Source organism: Chaetura pelagica, unplaced genomic scaffold (assembly GCF_000747805.2).
Source record: "Chaetura pelagica isolate M959 unplaced genomic scaffold, ChaPel_1.0 scaffold189, whole genome shotgun sequence".
Classification (NCBI taxonomy): Eukaryota; Metazoa; Chordata; class Aves; order Apodiformes; family Apodidae; genus Chaetura; species Chaetura pelagica.
The window spans coordinates 2,154,100-2,176,159 of record NW_009970716.1 but is presented as its reverse complement, the minus strand read 5'-3'; the positions used below and the strand labels follow the sequence as shown (position 1 = coordinate 2,176,159).

Here is a 22,060-nt window from a genome sequence, read left to right as displayed (position 1 = left end):
AATATAAACTCATGCAATTTGTGTTATTTGATTTATCCTGTGTGGGTTTCAATTTTTATTTTAATCAGTGAATATAATTAATTTCTCCCTTTTTTGCTTTCTTCCTTAGTGCTAAAAAGTACACAGTGACTTTTTAATAGTTAATTGATGAGATCGTTTTACGGGTTTTAGTTTAAAGGTAACCATAGCACAAACACATCCATTATTAACTGCAGAACTGCAGTGTAGCTTCTTGGGAACCCTCTTTAGTTTAATATGAGAACCTCAGCCCGCAGGAAACAGCGCTGATATTGTTGTGAAGTGTGACAAACTGGCCAATGCAATGGGCACCACGCTGGAACAATGCAAACTGATTATGTCAATGGAAGAGGCGATGCTTAAAAGTGAGTTGAAGGTGGAGGGCGAGAGGCTGTCGAGGAAGGTCCGATTCCGCGTTGCGTCCTCACACAGTGGGAGGGTGTTGAAGGAGGTGTACGCCGATGGGGAGGCTGCCGACTCTCTGGACTCTGAGTACACCAGTAGCTCGGAGACTGACCAAACCAGCCGGCTGAGCGAAGTGGACGGGCAGCAGAATGGACACGTAGGGTCCGAGTGCGATGAAAATGAGAACCAGCAGGACGACTTGCTCATTTTAGTCAGAGCCACCAAAGAGAAGGGGTTTGGTACAAAGCGAGTCAACATCCTCAGCAAAAATGGCACAGTCAGGGGAGTCAAGCATAAAGTCAGCGCTGGTCAAGCCCTCTTTGACAATTTGGCAAAAGTATTTCAGGTAGGTGATGTGGTCCTGCTGACTCTAAGCCCCATACCTGTCCCTTGGAACTCCCTGAGTTATTTTTTTCCCCTTTGTCCAAACCTCTCTCATTTAGGATTTCTCAATATTCTGCCACATTCCCATTGCAGTCTGTTTGCTGTTATTGCAGAGGAGGAGCTTGTTGTTTTTTTTCTGGTACACTCCCGCTCCCCACACCAAATCAAATGTGAAATTTTTCTTTTAAAATTGACCTAAAATTTGCTGACTAGAAATAAGCATGTTGTGCTATCCAGGTATGGACCAGGAAAGAAACATAACAGAGGGATTAACTGGCACTTTGTTGGAGATCGATACAGATCCACTGTACAGGATGTGTCATGTTTCCACTTCTATTATATTAGTTCTAATGAGTTTACGATGCTATCTACTGTCCCCTACACGTAAATATGTATACTTGCAAATTCCATTGTGTTTAATCTGCAAAGTAGATCAAATTAGATGCAGGATGGCAGCAATGATGATTTTCCCACATGAAAATTTCAGAGGAATGAAATCTTAGTCAGAGGTCTCTTTCATTACTGTTTTCCATTTATTTTGTAAAAGGAGCAGAATAACTGTACTTAAAAGAGTATATGCCACACTGACATCTTAGCAGAGAAATACAGGCCTCAGAAAAATCAAGATAAAGTTTACATATAATTTATCTATATATGCTATTCAAGTCTTTAAATCGTTAATATTAAAAAAGGAGCAATATATATGTGACCAAATTATCTTTGAAGTTTTTTATAATCCAGAATTATGATGGTTACTTAAATTAACCTCTAATTGGCTTCAAAGCTTCATTTTAAAACTATTTATGCTGTTTTAAAGCATAAGGAATTTGATAGCAACAGTTTCTCATTGAAATTGAATATTCTTAAAGCTCTTCTAGCTTCGAAGATAAGTAATTTCATAATACATTTAGAAATGTAGAAAGGCTGCAGATTAACATTCTCTTTCTTCTTAATATTTATTTATCTTCTATGTTGCACCTAAATGTTAAGTCTTTTTTCAATGTTATGATATTCCTGTGGAGGAAGAATTTTTCAGAGATTAGTTATCCGTTCATTTTTGTTCTGTACATCACATAGCACTTAAGGAGCTTTCTTTCTTTCAAGCCACTCACTGAAGAATTTGTCCTTGAGTTTCCTACTCAAGGACAAAATTTGTATTTCTAAGTAGATACAAGTTAGGAAGTGTTACCAGGGGCATGTCTGGATTCTTCTCCAACCTTTACTCCAAATACTGTTCCATGTTATTTTGCTACTTGAAGTTCACCCTTTCACCTCTCTAGCCTCATTCCCTCCTAAACCCTTCCTTCTGCTGCATCAGTGACTCCAAGTTAAAAATCTGAATCACCTCAATAAATGGATCCATCTGCAGACATACATATCTTAATTAGAGACCCTGTCATCTTGCTGTTTCTGTCTTGAATTTTAGGCTAAAAGTTCTTCAGAAAAGTTTCATGAACTGCAATCAATGTACTTTGATTGTAATTAAGTTTGTTTTATTCCTAGCAGAGTTAGAGCTAGGCACTATTTCTATGAGGTGTTTTGTTGGAAGAAACAAAGACTTGAGAGGAGGAATATCCATCTGATAACTTCAGAATATGATATGTAGCCAAGTCTACAACAGAAGTCCATAATTAAACCCTGTAAAATAATTAAAAGTGATAAGGATCTTGTATTTTACAGCAGAAGAAAGTGGAAAAATTGAATTATCAGGTGAGAACAAAATTAGAAATTTTTCATATAGCACATAATTAAGTACAGGCACTCTGCTACAGACATTTTAAAGGCCAAAAAATAGGCAAGCTGTGAAAACTGTTAGGAAAATATATGGGGAATTAAACTGCTTCTGCTTAGGCAGATCTCTGTAACCAATTCCCAGAAAGAACTGTATATTGACCCTTTAGCATCTGCTGTATCACAGACATATATTCAATAAGAAGATCATGATTTGAGGTTTCTACACAAACTAGTTGCTCTTTCCCCAGAGGTAAAGTTTGAGGTCCTGTGAAGAAGAATGATCATTTGCATATCTTTTGTCATACTGTGAGTGAATTTTTTGTGCCACATGGTGAACACAGAGGAGAGCAAAGCATGAAGGTTGCCTTTGACACTGATTGGGAGCTGCTTGATCGCGATACGAAATATGACTGAAATCCATCTAATTACAAATGAAGTAAAGACCTTTAGGGTAAGGTTAGAGGATGAATTCTAGTCTTCTGTAAGTATGTTCCAGACTATTAATTGTGCAGTAACACCACTTAGAGAGCAACAGGAATTTTGCATTCAAAGGTATAAGACATAAATATGTCTCTATTAGAAGATACAACTCAAAATCCTTCATCTGGGCATTTTTGTAAGTTGCCCCCTGGATTAGTGGTTGAGTCACTATCCCTGGAGGTATTTAAAAGACGTATAGATGTGACACTTAAGGACATGATTTAGTGGTGGACTTGACAGTGTTAGATTAATGGTTGGACTTGATGATGTTTAGCTTCTTGTAGGTAAACAACAGCAGATATATAACAGTTAAGATGTATACGAAGTCTCTTATCCCTGAGGAGAGCCTGTTTCTGCCCCTGTGGTGATGCAGCAGTAGATGACCTCACTATACATTTCTCAGAGTCAGTGTCAAAGCAGACATTTGTAATCTCAGAATATGCACACAAACCACTTGACAATCCTAAATCCCTGAGCAGTTTCAGTATTCTGATTCTTCAGACAATATCTGCAAACTCCTGTACTATGCTGTTACCCAAAATTCTCAGAAGATCCCTGTGATAGAGGAGAGATCCTTTGAAACAAATCGTTTTGTTCAGATATTCTAGGGATGCACAGAGATTTGTTAATGGGGCTTTGGTGAGCTGTGCAGTCAAGACCTTTGATATTTTCTGTTCAGATATCTGTGCTAAAAGCACTTCTGTGTATTTTAAAGTTCCATGGTATATTTATGTTTTTGAACATTTTTTCTGCTTTTCTAACTAAAGCCTTTCTATTGAATTCATTCGGACAATTCCTTCCCACAACAGACTTACCTGAAAAAAATCATACCTTCTGGTGTTTTTAGGAATGTGAATAGAATTTTGTAATACAGGAGACATTTCTAGAGGTTTTGGTTGTTTTTGTTGTATGATACAAGCCTGGCCTGGGAATGCATATCTATGGCCAAGTAGATGTGCACCCCATATCCATGCACTGAGAAATTAATCACCAGCAAAACCAGCTACTTCCCATTTCCACCATTCCTTGGGAAGAGAAACTAGGTTCCTTGCATAAGTCTATCTGATGACTGTCTGTGTCCCTGGATGTGAGCTGAAGCACTATGACAGTAAAAGGTCTCCTATCTGGGTAGCCCTGCATCACTGGTGAAGCTGCAGCAAGCCCAGTAGGAGCTGGGCCATGGGGATGGGCTTGGACACAGTATGTTTCTGGAGCTTCCTCAGCCTCATGGCGAGATATTTTGAGGGCAGAAAGGCAAGGATGCTTCAGGGGGAGCATTGTTTCCATGGCAACCTCTCCAGCATTTTTCTTCCAGGGGTGAATGCCACATAGAGAGTGTTGACATAGCAACCACATCCTGGGAAAGGGAGGGAGTGAATGTGAGGGCAGGAGGCCTGCTTGTGGTGATCAGTGGAGGGCAGGGATGGTCAGACATGTCCACTTGCCCTCCCTTTGCACCTAGACCAGAGGGCTGGCCTCCTGCAAGGCTGCCAGCACAGCAGTCAAACAGTCAGGAATATTTTATTCATGAGAAATGTGCACTACTGAAAAGCTTGAATAACAGAAAGAACCCGGAGCTCCCAATCTCCCATTTTGTGCAGCTCCTTGGTATAAGTGAAATTATCTCCTGCTGTTTTTTAAACTGAAACTGTTGGTTTCAGCAGGTCCAGAGCTGGACATGTGACCTGCTAGTTACATCAGGAACATAAGACCCTTCTCTGCATAGCTGAAATAATTGTGGTCTTATTTCAGCATGTTACTAAAAGTGAATGGAGATGAATATTTTCCATATATTTTCCATATATTTCCCATAGAAAGTAGTAGAGAAATTGTTCTTATTTTCTTGATGTAAATATAATTTTCTTCATGACCAATTTTTATTACTAGGACACTCATATGATGGCTTCCAGGTGACACAGAGCAAAAATTCTTGGGTTATCTGACATAGTACTAAGTAGTGCAATGGTAATTTCATGCTAGACCAAGTTTCCATCCCAATATGCAATGTAATGGAGCTCAGCCAAACTTTTACACAGGTCTCCCTTCATTTCCACTGTTTTAGCATTGGTTCTTTCCTCCATTTCCACATTTACATGCTCCACTGGTCTTCTGGCCTGCTCTGAAAGGTCACCTTCTGTTAAATTAGCTACAGATTTCATCCTCAAGCAGGGCCTGCTGACGTCCATTGCAAAAGGACAGGCCTGGTTAACAAACCTGATTAATGCCTTTGTGAATATTGCATCGGACAGGATATGGGTCAAGTCAGACATCATGTACTTGATCTTTACGATGTTTTACAGCATGGAGTCTCAGGTAGAGCTAACATTTAAGGTTGCAAAGTGCAAGTCAGTATTCAGCCGGATAATGAATTCACTTATTAATGCTTACAGAGAGAGGTAGGAATGAGTTAAGAATCTGGTGGAGTTTGTTAAGAGAAGGAGAGCTTCAGGGGTGGCTATGTTCACTTTCATCTTTCTTTACTTGGAGTAATAGTACAAGCAATGGCTTTAGAGTGAGTGGCATGTTGGATGCCACTCCAGCCCCTGGATTGTTTATCACTACAATCCTTTCATATCTGGGGGAAGAGAGAGAGAGAGAGAGGTCTGTACTTTCATTTGAGAAGTTGTGATGTTGTCCTCCTCACTTCTTTGGCAGACGACTAGTGCTGACGCTCCAGCAACACTGGACTCTTTGAACCCAAAGACCTCTGCTGAACTAAGATTGTGAAAGGTCTCCTGAACTTTCCCTTCCTATTCTCATCCATACATACTGCCCCGTGACTACCAATGTGCACAGCTTGCAAAAGGACAAAGCATGCTGCATTGCATATACCTGCTAGTAGCAATGCTAGGGAAACCTTCTAATAACCTAGACCATAGCGTTTGTTCCAGTAATGCCACTTTTATGGATGGAGATAAATCCCAGTCAGCTGTTAAGTGCCTCCTCTGAGATATAAAGTTTCAGTGTATGTTCCTGGTGTTAGCAAGTCTGGAAAACTAATCATTAACCAGTGTTGCACTGAAAGCCACCAAAGAATAAGAAAAAAATTGTCATGACACAGAGGAACAAGTGATTATGAAAAGTAGGTTTCTGCTTGTTACAGAAAATTGTTGGAGGGATGGCTGGATCATCACTAGAATGGGCACCATGTCCCTTAGCATTTCCTTTGTACCTTCCGAAATGCTTTGATCTGTGACTGCAGTACATGAGACAGTGATCCAGCTGATTAAGTCACAGTTAAAACATTCAGTTTCCAGAGCTGGTGGCTAAATAGTCACACTGATTGAAAAAGTAACATGTTCAGGTCTGTGAGCTTTTAGCTGGAGCCTGGGGTTAGTCAGTACTAAGGACATTGATCTTTATTGTTGTCATATTCTCATATAGATTAGCTGTAAAAAAATGAGCTCACACAAGTCCATTATCAGGCTGTTCATGATATTTTAGGGTTTGCTGCTATTGGACTTGAAATACATATTTGACATAGACTTGAAATAGTCAGTAAATAGATTTAAATTATCTAAACCTCTGAAAGTGATATATAAGCTTTGAGTTAAAAAAGACTTATCTGTTTCATTAAAAAAAAAAAAAATCTAGGTAAGGAATATCTTGACTCTTCAATACACTCAGCTTTGGGAAGCTTAGCAACAAAACCACAGATACATTTATCACTTCTATATTGACTGAATCAATAACTGAAGAAAAAATAAATTGCTAGACTTCCATGCTGGCAGTCTGATCATTACATACTGATCATCTGTGCAGCCTTCTAGAGCACTGCAAGGCTTCAAAATTATCCTCGTCCTGATGTGTCCTGATCCTTGTAAAGGATCTACAAATGAGGACACTCTTCACTCAGGTGCTCTGTATGGGGTGAGACAGAGAGAAATCCCGGGACAATAAGCATTTCTGTTCTGTTTTTTCATATGTTTCTGCTTCAGGGAATGTTAAGTGTTTACTGTTTCTCGAATCACACCTACATCTATCTGCAGGTGAGTGAAAACTGTTATGACACTGAACTAATATTTCTCCACTGGTTGCAATACTTTTTATCTGTTTAGTAGAAGTAGATACGACTACATTAAATGCAACAGCTGAGAAATAGCTTTTAATAATTTTGCAGTCAGGCATTAGTGGCATGTGTGGTGCCTGTTTGAACTCTGACAGAGGGATCTTTGCATATCAGCCTTCCCTGAGGCAAGTCTGCACTGAAACACTTCCTAACGTGTGAAACACACTGGAGTCTCAAGTATAACCAAACTCTGGTAGGAGGCAGATGGAAGGAACAGTGAGGAAAATATCATTTTGCACTTCTTTAGCACCTTCTCTCTTCTGTTAATAGAATTTTACTTCTAACAAGTGGCTGGAGCTGAACCGAGCTGGCTCAGGCTTGGGCTAGCTAGGGTGTAAGTGCCTGTGGTTCAAGCAGACTGCAGCCTATAGGAAAAAGCAGAGCTGCTGTCCTTGTCTGTGAGGTAGAGCAAGGTTCCCCCGTCAAGTGTGTGCCATGTGGCTCCTTTGCCTCATCCTCTGGCCTTATTCTTTGGACAACAATGGGTGTAGCAAAGAAGCTATTGTAGGACTGCAGTGAATATGGATTTATAGAGTATGTGGTATGGGGGTGAATCAAGACTTTAGGTATGGATTCAAGAAACCCACAGGCTTCTGAAGAAGGACTTAGACATCAAGCTCCAAAACTGTGGTCCTCCAAGCTTCTTTTTTGTGCCACCTTGTCTCAAAGCCTTTTATTAATGAAAATTTGACTAATGATTTGTCTTGGCCATGTGCCTCAGCAGCTCAGTGTTGACAGGACATGATAGCTACCTCCTACTCATGTCCTATGGGAACCACAAAACAGGCGTTCCTTTGCCTGTCTCACCTGCAGAGATTGATGCAGTAGGTGTCCTCTGAGCATGCCTAGGGTATCAGATCCTACACAAACTGTATATAAGCAGATGCTGCTTTGTTACAAATCGTGTCTGCAGGAGGCAGTGGTGGGAGTTGTATTTTGAATTAGACAGTCACAAGACAGCATGAATATTTTGCTGGAGCAGGAGTGGAATACAGGCTTGCTGATTCTGAAGTTGCCATCCCTAATATTATACTTCAGCACCATGCTTGACATCAATTTCTTTATTTCTCATTTTTAAGTATTATAACGATGGCATTGTTTCTTCAGGGAGCTATCCTAGAAAAGTTTTCAGTGACTTGCATGTTAGGGACAAGAGGTAGAGAGGAGACTGAATCCAGGTAGCCAAGATGTAAAAGATTGCAAATAATCATGTTTTACCACTCTGTTTCATTCTCTGTCTTCAAATCTAAAAACACATTTGTGTTCTTTCTGAAAGAAAGAACCAGCATACTTGTTCTCAGGCAATGAATGTGAATGCCAAATGGAAAAAGTTGCCTCCTGGTTGTACTAAGTGGGATTCCTAAACTATATTGGCTTCAGGAAATTCTCTGAGCTGAATATAGTTATAAAATGAGAGTATAGTAGGAGAAAATACCATAGATGCTTGCCATCCTCTTATTTTTAGTTATCTGTGTGGTAGCTGACCTGGAATATTAGACAAACACTGAGTATGAGCCCATGTACTGCTCTGGGGCTCGGACTTAATGTCCTTTTGTGGAACTGCTCCTGAGAGCACTCAGCTTTTGAGTTAATGTGGAAAATACTTCATCTTTCTTCAAAGTGACTTGAAAAAAACCCATAATGTTATGTAGACAGCCTATACAAAAATTCTTAGGATGCTACTGCACATTTTTTTCTACTTGTTCTAGCAGTAGGAATTTTTTTTTTTTCCTAAACTGGCCTCTTACAACACAGAAGAAGAACTGGTTAGTCTTAATTAGTAGTAAACACAGTTTTTTTCTAGATGTGAAGCTCAGTTCAGTGACTCAGCAGGACAATTGTGAGAAAATACATCTTGAAATATTCTTAAGCTAGGGCCGTCAAGAAAAGTTGGGGCTATTTCCCTTGCTTTGGTGTGGTAAAACAATCTGCCTGTTAATTCATTTGCCCATGAATATCTATGTGCCTTTGACAGGGCATTAACAATGTCCATGGAATGCATAAAGCTGAAATAAATTGCCTACAGGTATAAACCATCCCTTATGCTTAATTAGTAACATCATTCTTGGTCATTGACCTCAAATTTTTGTAAAAAAATAAATTACTTTGTAACCAAATATTTAAGGATCCTCACTTGGAACATGGAAGCAAATATTTGGCTATGCTGGGCCTATTTGTCACCAGATTGCACAGCTGTGCAGTTGTTCAACTGCAAAAATATGGTAATAATGAGGATCAAATATATCTCATACATAAAAAAATAAATCACAGGAGTGAGGAATTTACTTTATTGGCAGGATTCTCCAGGCAAGCATTAATGCTTTTGATTTCATACCATAGAAGGCATTAGCAAAAACAATTTCTAAAAAGTTAATTACATTACAATTCCATTTAGTTTACAGATCTCAGAACTGTCTCAATTCTGAGTTAGGATTTGTAAATACCTAGACTAGTGTTTATAAACACAAGCTAGACAAATATAAAAATACACATACCATAGAGGTATTGTGCTACAGTGGCCCAGGAAAACTGCCATTGAGCACTTGACTAAACCCACATTTCATGATTCACCTGCTGCTAATTTAATTGGTGTGTAGGTGTCATTGAGGAGTATTTCCTCCCCTAAGAAAGAAGAAATGAAGTCATGCTTTATTTGCACATAATGTTTGCTAGAATACTCTGGTCTGTCAGCAGCCGGTTCTGACATTTTTCTACTAGTGTATGACAGTTTATGACACACTACACCAACACAAGGCACATGATTAATGGCTTGAAAGAAAGAGATACTGCTTTTTTTTTGGCTGGAGCTTTAACCTCTGACTGCAATGTTCCGGAGCATCTTAAGTTTGTTGCTTAATTGCAATAAAATATGCTTCAGAAAGGAATTCACAACCAGAGAGAAAGGGGTATGACTTTTATGCATGAAAACCTTCCTCACTGATGCGACACCAGTGCTAAGTAGTACAAAGCATGAAACTTAAATCTCACTGAGTTTTTACAGAACTTGTAAGATAAATAATAAAAAGAACAGCATCCCCAGCCTGTTGATTTTGAAAAGGAGCTGGAAAAAACAGAGCTTCCCATTCAAACAGGCAATTTTGTAGTTTTGATTGACACAGAAGTTATGTTGTGGGGAGGCTGCCAGAGCAGAGTTTTTTACAGCCTCCATCATACAAAGCAACAGAAATGGTCACAGATGAGCAGCTGGAGTTACTGAGGTAGAGACTCATTTCACACATGGCAAGAAAGAAGACAGAAAAACTATCATTCCTTGCTAGTATGAATTGTGGAAGGCATTTTTACAACCTTGCATGATTTTGCTTTGGGACTGTATCTAGAGACACCATCCATCAATAATGTCAGAGGAGTATGCCTTCTTTAGCACAGAAACACCACATACAGAATTGTTCTTTCTCCACTTCTCACAAAGTAATATGGAAAACTGTACTGACCAATATTTTCAAACTTTTATAACTACATGAGGTGTTATGTTCTGCATAGACAAATCAGTCAATGTTAGTGTGAAGGCAACAAAAATTTTCTTTGAGATTGACTCCAGGTAGTCTTGTTTGGAATACTACAGGTTGCTAAGTATCTAAACAGGTTTTAAAAATATTAAGAACTGACAGCAGCCATACGCTATTATTTAAGAAAAAACTGTTTCTCCCTGCAACTTCTGTAAGACAGAAACAAGTCCGTTTCTAAATCTGTGACCAAAGTTACAGCTTTTAAAGAAAATATGATCTCTTCCTGCCCAGCTGCTCATGTCCTGCTCTTGGTTTACTCCATCTAAGAGCTAAGGATGCTCCTTCCCAGGGCCACAAGCAATTGTGAGGCCTTTCATTGATATTCAAGTGGAAAATGTCATGAGACAGACTGATAGACACAGTGAAAAATGAGACCTGTAAGCATTATTGCTGCAGTCCCTTCCACCTATTGCAGCTCTTAATCTGCATCTTGAGAATTTCCCTTTCCAGCTGTTGGCTGATGCTTTCAGGTTCCCAAACATGTAGTCAGTAAGTCCAGTTGTTCTTTCAGCCCCTACCTTGATCAAAAATTACAAACAGTCCCTCCATATCTAAACTTAAGCCACCATGAAAGTTTAGAAGAAAAAGCAGTTTCTAAATGACTTATTCAGGAAAGAGATTCTATTAATTTAAATCTGTTTCCAATAATTTGCCATGGCAGTTGTTTTTTGTGTCTGCTGAGTGGTCAGGGCTTTTGAAAACCTACCATCAGATTGGTCTGTGATGTTCTTGTGGATCGTCATGTGAGAGACTGTGTGGTGGAAGTGCACTTTTAGAGGCCAATATTTGTAGCTGGATATGGATAACAGGATTTTTATTATTTATTTTTTTTTCTGCTGCCACTGAAGGAGAACAGCCTTGCACTATGTAGTTCCTTCAACCAGGTAATTTTATCCTAAGCTGCTCCAGCAATTGTCTTTTGAAGTCACAACAGATAAGGGCAAGAGTTGTCAAAAAAGATGTCTAGTGAACTTTCAGTCCAGTTTTTTGTACTTTCTCTGTGGCAGGTTATGCAACTAGCAGAACTGTAATCAGCATGGAGCTTCAGCCTTGTTTGAAGATACATGATATTAGACTAAATAGTTATTGATTTTTCTTGCTGCAGGGAATTAAATGATATTTATGCAAAGGAGCCCCTGCAATGTTGCTCTGAAAGAGAAACAGATAGTCAATTAAATAATCTCAGTATCTGCATTTGTAGTCATATTCCTTTAACAGAACACATTTAACTGTATGACATGATACAGATTCTAGCCCTCTTATAAGAACATTATTATATGAGAAGTATGATTACAAGAACTTCTGTTTTAATTAAAAAATAAACTCCTCTGGGCCAAATTCTGAATCAGAACATAACGTAGAGCTGCTCACATAGACCTTGCTAAAGAATTACTCTTACCACAGATGTGATAAATGTAGGATAACTCCCTTGGCAGCTATTTTGACTAAGAGGTTTAGTAGCTGGTACAAAGTATTTGATCTGTTACATTCTGATTTTCAGACATATTACCTATTTGGTTAAAAAAAGAAAAAAAACTGCTTACACCTTAGATTTTCTCAGCAACAAAATCTATAGTTCTGCACCACACAGATGAATTCTACCTGCTCACACAGAAATGGTGGATGAGTAATCTGTCCCCTTTTGTACATCAAGGCTAGCAGCTGTGGTATAGGCTACTCTGAGGGAGAGCTGCTTTATGCACGCTGTCTAGGAGTTGTATCTTCTAAGTTTGCATAAAAGTCTCAAGCTCTCTGCCTTCGTTTTTATGATCTATGGCATAAGAAATGGAATGAAGCACCGTATGTGTACAGTGCAGATGGATCTTGAATGAAATGAAGATAGAGTGTATAATTAGTAATTAATTACTCAGGGTTTAAAGATGAAAGTACCAAAGTTTTAGGTATTATTAAGTAATGAGATAGCTGAGAGCACAGTTCCAATTAAGTTAAGTAATAAATCAGGGAAACAAGGACCTTCATAACTCAGTGTTAATACTGAACAAAATAGTGCTATAGCTTCAAGAGATCCTTTTCATCACTTCTGTGTATTGAGTGATAAGGTTCTTTCTCAATGAGGAGTAGGGACTGAATCAGCACTTCTCCAGCACTTTGTTGCACTAGGCATAGCTCAGCTTTGCTCTTTGCCTCATTCAAAGTCTTGTGCAAAATTCATGCCCGGTTGTGGAGTGCTTCATGATTCTATGGGAGAGAATGCTCTGTGTCGATCTTAATAATGGCTGGCCTGTTTTTGCAGTACAAATGACAACTTCAACTTTTTATACAATATCCTGTTTTTATCTCAGCCCAGATGGGTAATATTTTTAGGTAGATTTTAAATTGTACAAAGCAGCAGGAAAGAAAAGTACATAATTTACCAGATGTCTGAAAACTAACACCAAGCATGCTGAGAGGATGATGGTTTCCCATTTTTGTTCAACAGGAATACAGTAAAAGATGAAATAACTTTTGACAGAAACATTATTATCTGCCAAACATGAAAATGCCAGGGTGTATCCCAAATCAAAATCAGGCTCCATTTATCTTTTTCTTCTTACTTTATTGCTTAGGAAGTTAAAGTGTGAAAAATGGATCATAATTTTAATTTTTTTTTCTGCTACTGATTGCAGTTGAGATTGGCACCTTTTTTTCATTTATACAATTGCCTTTTTTAGTTGTTTTCTGAGTGACTAGAAGTAATTATTCCATATAAGACAGACTGACCCTAGAGTGTAATTAATCCATGATGAAAAGCTGAAGGAGCCATCAATGAAAATGCTGTAAATTTTCAGCTGAGCTAAGTCTAACTGATAGAGCTTTTCTGAATACCAGTTTTTGCTTGCTGATTGTCTTTAACACTAGGAAAATCAACAGTTGCAGCACTAGTGCAAATAAGAAAGATGTTATAGATTATTGTATTATTTCCTGTGACATTCTGGTATATTGAAGGCAAATCTTAGGAAAAAAGATCCATTCACCACAAGAAGCATAACCTGGCAAGGGATGAAGAACCACTTAATATCACAAGTGGGATCTCAACAGTCAACCATTTTATTCTACAATCAGAAATATGATAAAAGACATTTGTAAGAAGCTGAACAGACCAGATTTTAATTTTCATAGGCCACAAATGCCTTTTAATTAGCCAAACTGTAACTGAGGTTTGGAAACCATAGAGGGGATCACTACATGTATAAACAGCACCTGGCTATGTTTAAAGGTAAAATGACTGAGTCTGACATCCGTGTGTGTATGTATGTATTATTATGATGTTATTATTCACATTTATCATTCTCTCTAGTAGTCTAAGGATAGAAAGGGAGTATTTCAAAGAGGGTGAGTAAGCCACCAGTGAAAGAGAGAAGAAAGAGAAAGAGGGAAGGGATAACATTCTTCTTTAAAAAAACCACCTTCATCTGCCTGCCAGAGACATTTAAACAGGGTTTTCCAAAGCTGCTGCCAAGTTAAAAAGAAATGAGTCAGAGTAGGCATGGCAGTTTCCTGACAGCCACTTGCTGCTGATCAACATAAGGTTCTTTCTCTGCAATATGAAGTGTTCCATTGAGTGGAGCAGCAGTGATTACAGGCAGATGGGGCCAGCATGCTCAAAGCAGGACTCACTCAGAGCCATCCTGTTTGCTGACTTCTCCATGTGATCTGTGATATCAAGCACCTTCACCTTTATCTGCAATCCTTCAGCAGGTCCTGCTCTAGTTCACTTCTGGCTAAAGCTATCCTTAATTACAGAATATTCTCAAACAGGACACAACCCGAACAGGCATGATTCAAATATCTTGAACAGCGTGATAAAAAAAACCCCTACAAAAACCCCCAGCTGCTTATGACAAGAGAAAATAGAAACTTGGACCCCACAAATAAGGGTGGTGCCTAAGGCAAATGTACTGTGTTTGCTTGTTTGTTTTTAATAATTCAAGGTGTTATCATGGGAAATGGTACATAAGTAAACAGAAGAGTTGCTAGCAAAGTCTGAGTAGTATCAGGACAAAATGTTCCCCCTCGAGACAACTAAATATTGTTGAAAAATCCTGCTCATATTGTTCAAAAGAAAGACCCCAAGTAACTTGAAATGTGAACTGACAGTACGAAAAATAACTGCAAGAAAAATAACTAGACATTTATTCAAGTATTTCATACATACAATCAAATACAGGGAAGTCTAGGTATGTTTAAATGTTCGTTTTGAGCAAGTGACCAAACACTAAGTTCTAGTCACAACTCTTTCAAGTTGACCTACATGGTCTTTTATTTCCAGCCTTTCTTTTTGTTTTGACTAGAATCAGAAAATAGGAAGGCCCAGAAAAAAAAAAAAAGAAAAATTTGAACAAGGTTTTTTAAACTTGTGAAAAGGTTTCATTTTATTGAAGTCTTACTCAGCCTGTCTCTTCCTGTTGTTAGTGATATAGAGATAGAGGTGAGATAAACACTCAACAAATGTTGAATGATAATTATTTTCCATACTCCTACATATAACTTTTATCACCAAGTGGTAACCCAAACTGTTAACCAAGGAAATTAAATGGTGTAATTTAGAATAAATCTTTTAAGAACAGAGGCTTATTCTCAGATTTCCAGGGCTTGCACATTATTTAGATTTGTTTAATTAATATTAACATTCTTTTCATGACCCACCTGTGATGTATTGTTTCAGTTCTGTGGTCTTCCACACTATTAACAGACATGGCTTTAGGCAGGCAGATGTTATGCAGCTCAGGCCATACATTTTTAATTTACTGATGGCAGAATTTATTTAGGTGACATGCAGCAGACTTTTTTTTCTCTCTCTTACCTTAATTAGTTTCTGTTTGCAAGATACTTTGGAGTAGTAACAATGGCCTTTCAATATGCCTGTTCCCTAACTTCATGTTGTGTGTTAGTAGGCACAGAAAATTGATAGGAATGATAAATTGTGACTCTACCATTTTTATTTGCACGTTTTGTTTGACTTCCCAATTTTCCAGACATTTAAAGATGCCTGTATCTTTCTCATGTCAAAGGAATATTGCATAAACTGTTATGCTGCTACTCTGTAAGCAGCATTCAGAAAACTGTCTTCAAGTAAAGAGCTACAAACAGCTCTTTTCCTTTCCTTTCCCATTGATGCAACACAATCATAAACCCTCACTGTGTCTGCTTAGGTTTGCATAGATCAGACACGCTACTGGACCAAAATGAATATAATATGCAATGAGAGTTCAGGCCAAAATCTAAACCTAGATTAAAATACCTCCAAATGGTCACATGTTTCATATCACAGCATAATGTACATTTTTATAGACATCATAGCTGTATTCAGTCAGGCCTGTCACAGCACAAGCTGTATGTGCCAGAAATAATATTTCTGGGTTTGGTGATCAGGTAGTAAGGTGGATCAAGAACTGGTTGAAAGGAAGAAATCAGAGAGTTATAGTCAATGGGACAGAATCTGGTTGGAAGTCTGTGACCAGTGGAGTCCCTCGGGGGTTGGTACTGGGACCGGTGTTGTTCAATATCTTCATCAACGACCTGGATGAGGGAACAGAGTGTGCACTCAGAAAGTTTGCTGATGACACTAAACTGGGAGGAGTGGCTGACACACCACAAGGCTGTGCTGCCATTCAGAGAGACCTGGACAGGCTGGAGAGTTGGGTGAGGAGAAACCTGATGAAGTTCAACAAGGGCAGGTGTAGAGTTTTGCATTTGGGGAAGAAAAACACCATGTACCAGTATAGGTTGGGGGCTGGCCTGCTGGAGAGTAGTGTAGGTGAAAGAGACCTGGGGGTCCTGGTGGACAGGAGGATGACCATGAGCCAGCAATGTGCCCTTGTGGCCAAGAAGGCCAATGGCATCCTGGGGTGCATTAGAAAGGGTGTAGTTAGTCGGTCAAGAAAGGTTCTCCTCCCCCTCTATTCTGCCTTGGTGAGGCTGCATCTGGAGTATTGTGTCCAGTTCTGGGCCCCTCAGTTCAAGAAAGACAAGGAACTGCTTGAAAGAGTCCAGTGTAGAGCCACAAAGATGGTGAAGGGAGTGGAACATCTCCCTTATGAGGAAAGGCTGAGGGAGCTGGGTCTCTTTAGCTTGGAGAAAAGGAGACTGAGGGGTGACCTCATCAATGTTTACAAATATGTAAAGGATGAGTGTCAGGAAGATGGAGTTAAGTTTTTTCAGTGATGACCAGTGATAGGACAAGGGGCAATGGATGCAAACTGGAGCATAGGAGGTTCCGTGTAAATATCAGAAAAAACTTTTTTACTGTGAGAGTGACAGAGCACTGGAACAGGCTGCCCAGGGAGGTTGTGGAGTCTCCTTCACTGGAGACATTCAAAACCTGCCTGGTCATGTTCCTGTGTGATGTGCTCTAGGTGACCCTGCTCTGGCAGGGGGGGTGGACTAGATGATCTTTCAAGGTCCCTTCCAACCCCTGAGATTCTGTGATTCTGCGATACAGTAATGGAAAGATGCAGTTGAATCACTGATATGCCACCAAGCTTCATAACTAGCATATTTTCTGTGGACTAGATGTGAATATAGTAAAAACTGTTTATACACAGTCAAATACCTCAATACTTCATGTAATATTTTTTATCTCAACATTTTTAAAGGAATTCAATTGATGTCAAGTGGTACAGGAGAGAGACAGAAAACTCTGATAGGTAGATACTGGGAATAAATGGGTAAAACACAAAGGGTTATTGGTTGAGGAAGTGAAGAGCCTTCTCTGAGATGGTAAAGGTAACTGAAGTGCGTTTGAAGAAACCTCTCTGTGTAAAGTAAGTAGGATGAAATGATGTGGCGTCCTTGCCAAGTTATTCTGTAGAGGTATTTGAAAAGCTGAAGCTAACTGAGGGCCAGAAGAACTGGTGGAAACCAAGATCATGGCAAATGAGATCGGCCAGGTTGTAGGTACCCAGATAAAGAAATCAGTTTGCAGAAAATCTCAAGTGGTGGTTATGCAAGGTCTATGACTGTGAATATATGGGCTAGACTGGAGCGGAATAAAATAGAAACACAGCTATTGTAGAAGGAATTCAGGAGACAAACACTTGTGGAGAAAAACTGAGTTAATCCTTGGCATGCTGGAGAGAGCTTCCTGCTCTCTGGATTTACGTCTTGAAGGGAAATGGGAGAGCTGTGATTGTCTGAGGTTAGAACATTGTTTAGGAGCCTGAAAAGCTGGTGTGATGGCTGTGGAGATGCAATGATTTTATGTACTTTGTATTTTCAGTGTTTTTTAAGTTGATTATGTAAATGTGTTCACTTGGGTTCACAGAACTCCTCAACAAACTTGCCAAACAGGGAAGTGATGCTTTGAGTTCATCACATTTCAGGCATAAACCACAACCAGTACAAATCTTTGGAGGTTTTGACTCTGTCTCTTCTTGGCTTAGCCTGTGGCAATAGTTTGCTCCAGAAAAACAATGTTAATATGCAATGGTGGTATTATATGTGCTCTCGGGCAATTGCACAGTTATGGTCTTCATGTAGGATAAGATGTATGTGACACTTCCAATAAGTAAGACTCATTCAGAAACCTGGAAACTGTGTTCACTGCAAGTGCTTGTAGATTTCATTTGGGGAGGTCTATCTGCTTAGTGGTGTCAGACCTTTGGTGGGCTCTGTCCCGTTTTGGCTGATTCATTATATGCTCAGCCCCACTGAAGGTGAGTAATAAGGTAATAATAAGGTACAATAAGGTAATAAGGAGGCACCAGCTATTTCTGAGCTGGCACTGTGGAAATCTCTAGTTCCCAGCCATTCTTGCTGCCTGCCTGAAGCACAGGCTTGTAATTTTGACCTTACGTAAAACTTACAAAAAGATAAAGGCCCCACTTAAACCAGCCCCTTTGTATCTGCCAGAAATGTCAAGTGTGGCAGTGAAGTACTCTGTCTTGAAAGAATAAAGCAGAAAGCGAGAGGCAGGAAAAGAAAGGCTTTTACATGCTGGCAGTGTTGGAGGAAGTACCAATCTCTCCTGGAGGCCTGGGGAAAACTGTGTCTTAAAGTCCTGTGAGATGACTTTGACCTGGAAGAGAGATGAAAAACAATCAGGCTTGCTGGAGCGGAAGGGAAGCTTAGTCTGGAATCTGGTCAATATGCTGAAGTAAGGAGAAAGACTGCATAAAAATGAGTTTTCAATTATATTTTGAATTCAGGCGGTTTGGCAAAGCCAGATGAGTGGAAGGACATAGGTTGTTTTTTTACACTGTACTGCAACACCACCTGACAGTGACAAACATTAAGAATAAACCTTTTGTTCATTCTTTTGATTAAAACTTAGAAATACATATATTTTAATCACATCTGTGGTGAATTTTCTTCCTAACTTTGTTTTGGCCAGAAAAGCAAACTAGCATAATTTTCCACCAGAACTTCAATCCTGACCATGAAGGAATTTGAAGTCTTACAACATTTTTGCTGTTCTTATAATTGAATTTTTCTGAATTTAGCTCCTGATGTGCATCTGACTGGCATAGCCTACTTCTTGAGAAGTGGTATTAAAATTTAATAAGCATTTGTAATTAGCATTTGTTTTATGCAGCCAAAGACCCAAGAAACAAATCAGAGAGCTTATATTTCCTGTGACACTGTAACAAAATTTTGCAGAAGTATAGGTTTCAATTTCCTGATTTAGTGATTACATCAAACAAAGAGAAATTGTTTATATCGCTACTTAGATTGTTCAGTTGAAAGTAATTTATCAAACATGGCAGGTAATCAAACATTAATAAAACATTGTAACTTTCCTGCTAACATTGCACCTGTAGAAAACAATTGTCTCCCTGGTTGGATGCCAGGTTTCAGCACACAACAATCAATCTTTCAACACATAGTAGGAATGGTGGGGAAATATGGAATAACCCATTGCTAAAGAAAATTCATTGTTAGGACAGGTGCTGGCAGAAGTTTACATGATGAGTCCTGTATAGGTTAAGGTAGGTATAAAGTATGTTCATTCTAAGTATACTGTAAAACAGACATGAAAAGGGACAAGTACTTATCAGAAACAACAACGTCTCCCCACTGAAATACTGAGTTTGTTTTGCTGGAAAAAAAAAGTCTTATATGTTAGTGTTTTTCATTGTCTCAAAAAAACTATTGTGCAATTACTGAGTTTATAAGTAAAGTAATCCCAGCACTTCTCCTCTGTTGTAGGAAGTCTTGTTACTCTGAAATGCATTGCTGAGCGATGAGGAGAGCAATAGATTAACAGACTGATGAGCCCTGTCAGAGCTATTTTTAACTGTCTTTACTGCCCCTCTTCCCAATCTGTTCATTTCAGAACTAACATTACAGTTAGCAAAACAACAGATGAAAGAAAAAGATTGGATGGTGCCATGGCCCTGCCACTGAAGCAACTTAAGAAGCAATCAGGCTCTCAGTGCAGATGAACATCTATAACAGAAAGAGCAAATGTACTGTCAGTGTGGTTTGAGGCCACTTTGCCAGCCTGACAAGGACATGCTGCATTTGGTAAAATGCATATGCTGAGAAACTCCCATGGAAATTTATTCAGATGGATTGTGACTGCTGTATACTCGAGGAATTGTAGGCCGAGAGCTAGGGAAATAACTCTATGAAATTTACTTTCAATCAACCTTTTCAGTGACAAATACTTTCATTTTACATAGTGTATTCTATGAAATATTGCAGTTTCATTCACTTTATATCATGAATGCCTTGTGAATGGAAGAACATTCCCTCCATCACATTTCCTTATGCAGGGCTGAATCTTGGTTATCAGTTTAAGCTGGATAAAAACCACCAAATTTATCTATATTATTTGTAAAACTAATTGATGTAAAAGAATAATCCTAGAGTAATGTTTTCCCTGGCTTATAATTATTATTCAAAGAAACTAAAGCAATGGGACAACACCCAAATCCTGAATTTAACTGCTACTTAATTCAGGAATTATTTGGCTACGGAGTAATATTCTGTAGGTGAGACCATAATAAGGCTGAAAGACAGTCTATTATGTTTCAGCTGTCTATTTTGGTGTGAGATCCCACAGCACACTTCACAAATTAAGGGGAAAGTTATCGTATGCCTTGCTGAAACTTGGTTTACATATTTCCTGACTAATGCCTTAAAATTGCACTGAGGGTTTCCTGCTGTAAATGGCAAAGACCTGAATCTGCCTGTCCTAAAAAATAATTGTGTGTTATTTTTACATTGTAATCGTGCTGGATGATGAAAATTTTCTGAAGTCATTTTCTTTGGCTAGTGCTGTTAAAAAAATTGCACTGCCTGAAGTATTTGTCAGATTTTTCTGACATGAATGGAGTCATAAATATTTTCTCTGTATTGGTTGTGGAAGTTTCAAAGTTACTGGTGTCCAGGTTACTACAGGCCAACTGTAAAAAGATTAATTGTGGGACAATTTCTCTGACTCTAACTTTTTATTGCTATTTGTTTTATGCTTCTTAACATTATATTTTTCTTGGTGTCTTGATTAGGCTGATAGGAGGGGATGAGGGTGTTGGTAAATTGAATTGCAGAGATCTCTGCAATAATGAAAGGTTTTTAAGTAATGAAAAAAATGAAATAAATTAAATTAAGTAGGAAATATCCATAATTTGTTTCGTACTACCATTACTGGATTTTCTCAAAAAGATATTTGCACTGCATTTTAAGGGCAGTGTAACACTGTTCTGTCAGTTAACACCATAATTATATTTCACTTATAAGCGACAGTTTAGTCAGTTACATAAATAGGTACATAAACAGTATTTGATGAAGATTGCATAATTCAAAGGTTTTTCTGAACACACCAGGATTAGGTTTGAAGGCTTTGCATGGAAATTGAATAAGGGAAAAAACCTTTTGGCCATTTTGGAATACCTATTATTTTTAGGACAATATTTTGGCCATTATTACTCTTTGGTGTATTAATTTCTGTTATCATTCTCCATGAATAGATGCAATTGGCTGCTTTAAGAAAATATAAATGAGAGATATTACTTTGCTGAGATGTTTGATCATCTAAATGCTTATGTTTTATCAGCTACATAAATGTATCAACATTATACATTACAGTGCTGACTATGCAGCATAAGATACTTCAGGGGTTAAAAATGCCATTTCTTTTGGGTCACTGTGAAGGACCAGGTATTTCCTTACACGAACATGAAATGTCCTTTGAGTCAGCCGACAAAACTGACTTAACATGGCATCTCCACACAGCGCTGAACCCCCTCTGTGTGTATGGGGGGGGGGAGCAGCTGCTGCAGGGGAGGAGCCGTGGCCAGAAGCAGGGGCAGGACTAGGTCCCGTCTGATTGGCTGAAAAGCCCGGAAATGCAAAACTGGCGCCGAAGAACCCCATGAGAGAAGCAGCGCAACACGCCCCTCCCTCTCTCTCTCTCGCTCTCTCCTCGTGTGTGCGAGGCGGTCGTCTACACCCGCAGCCTGCCGCCGCCATTGTTCCTGCCGCGTGCTGCCGCCCGTCC

The 22,060-nt window shown here is 38.9% G+C and overlaps 1 protein-coding gene across 1 annotated transcript in view; it reads left to right on the top strand.

Moving 5' to 3' along the window:
- The first annotated feature begins 355 nt into the window (after nt 1–355).
- GRXCR1 (glutaredoxin, cysteine rich 1) overlaps nt 356–22,060 on the top strand; it is a 41,780-nt gene continuing 20,075 nt past the window's right edge. Inside the window, exons 1-2 of the mRNA XM_010006090.1 lie at nt 356–769; nt 2,196–2,202. Of these exons, the coding sequence (XP_010004392.1) occupies nt 356–769; nt 2,196–2,202 (421 nt within the window). The remainder of the gene's footprint in view (nt 770–2,195; nt 2,203–22,060) is intronic.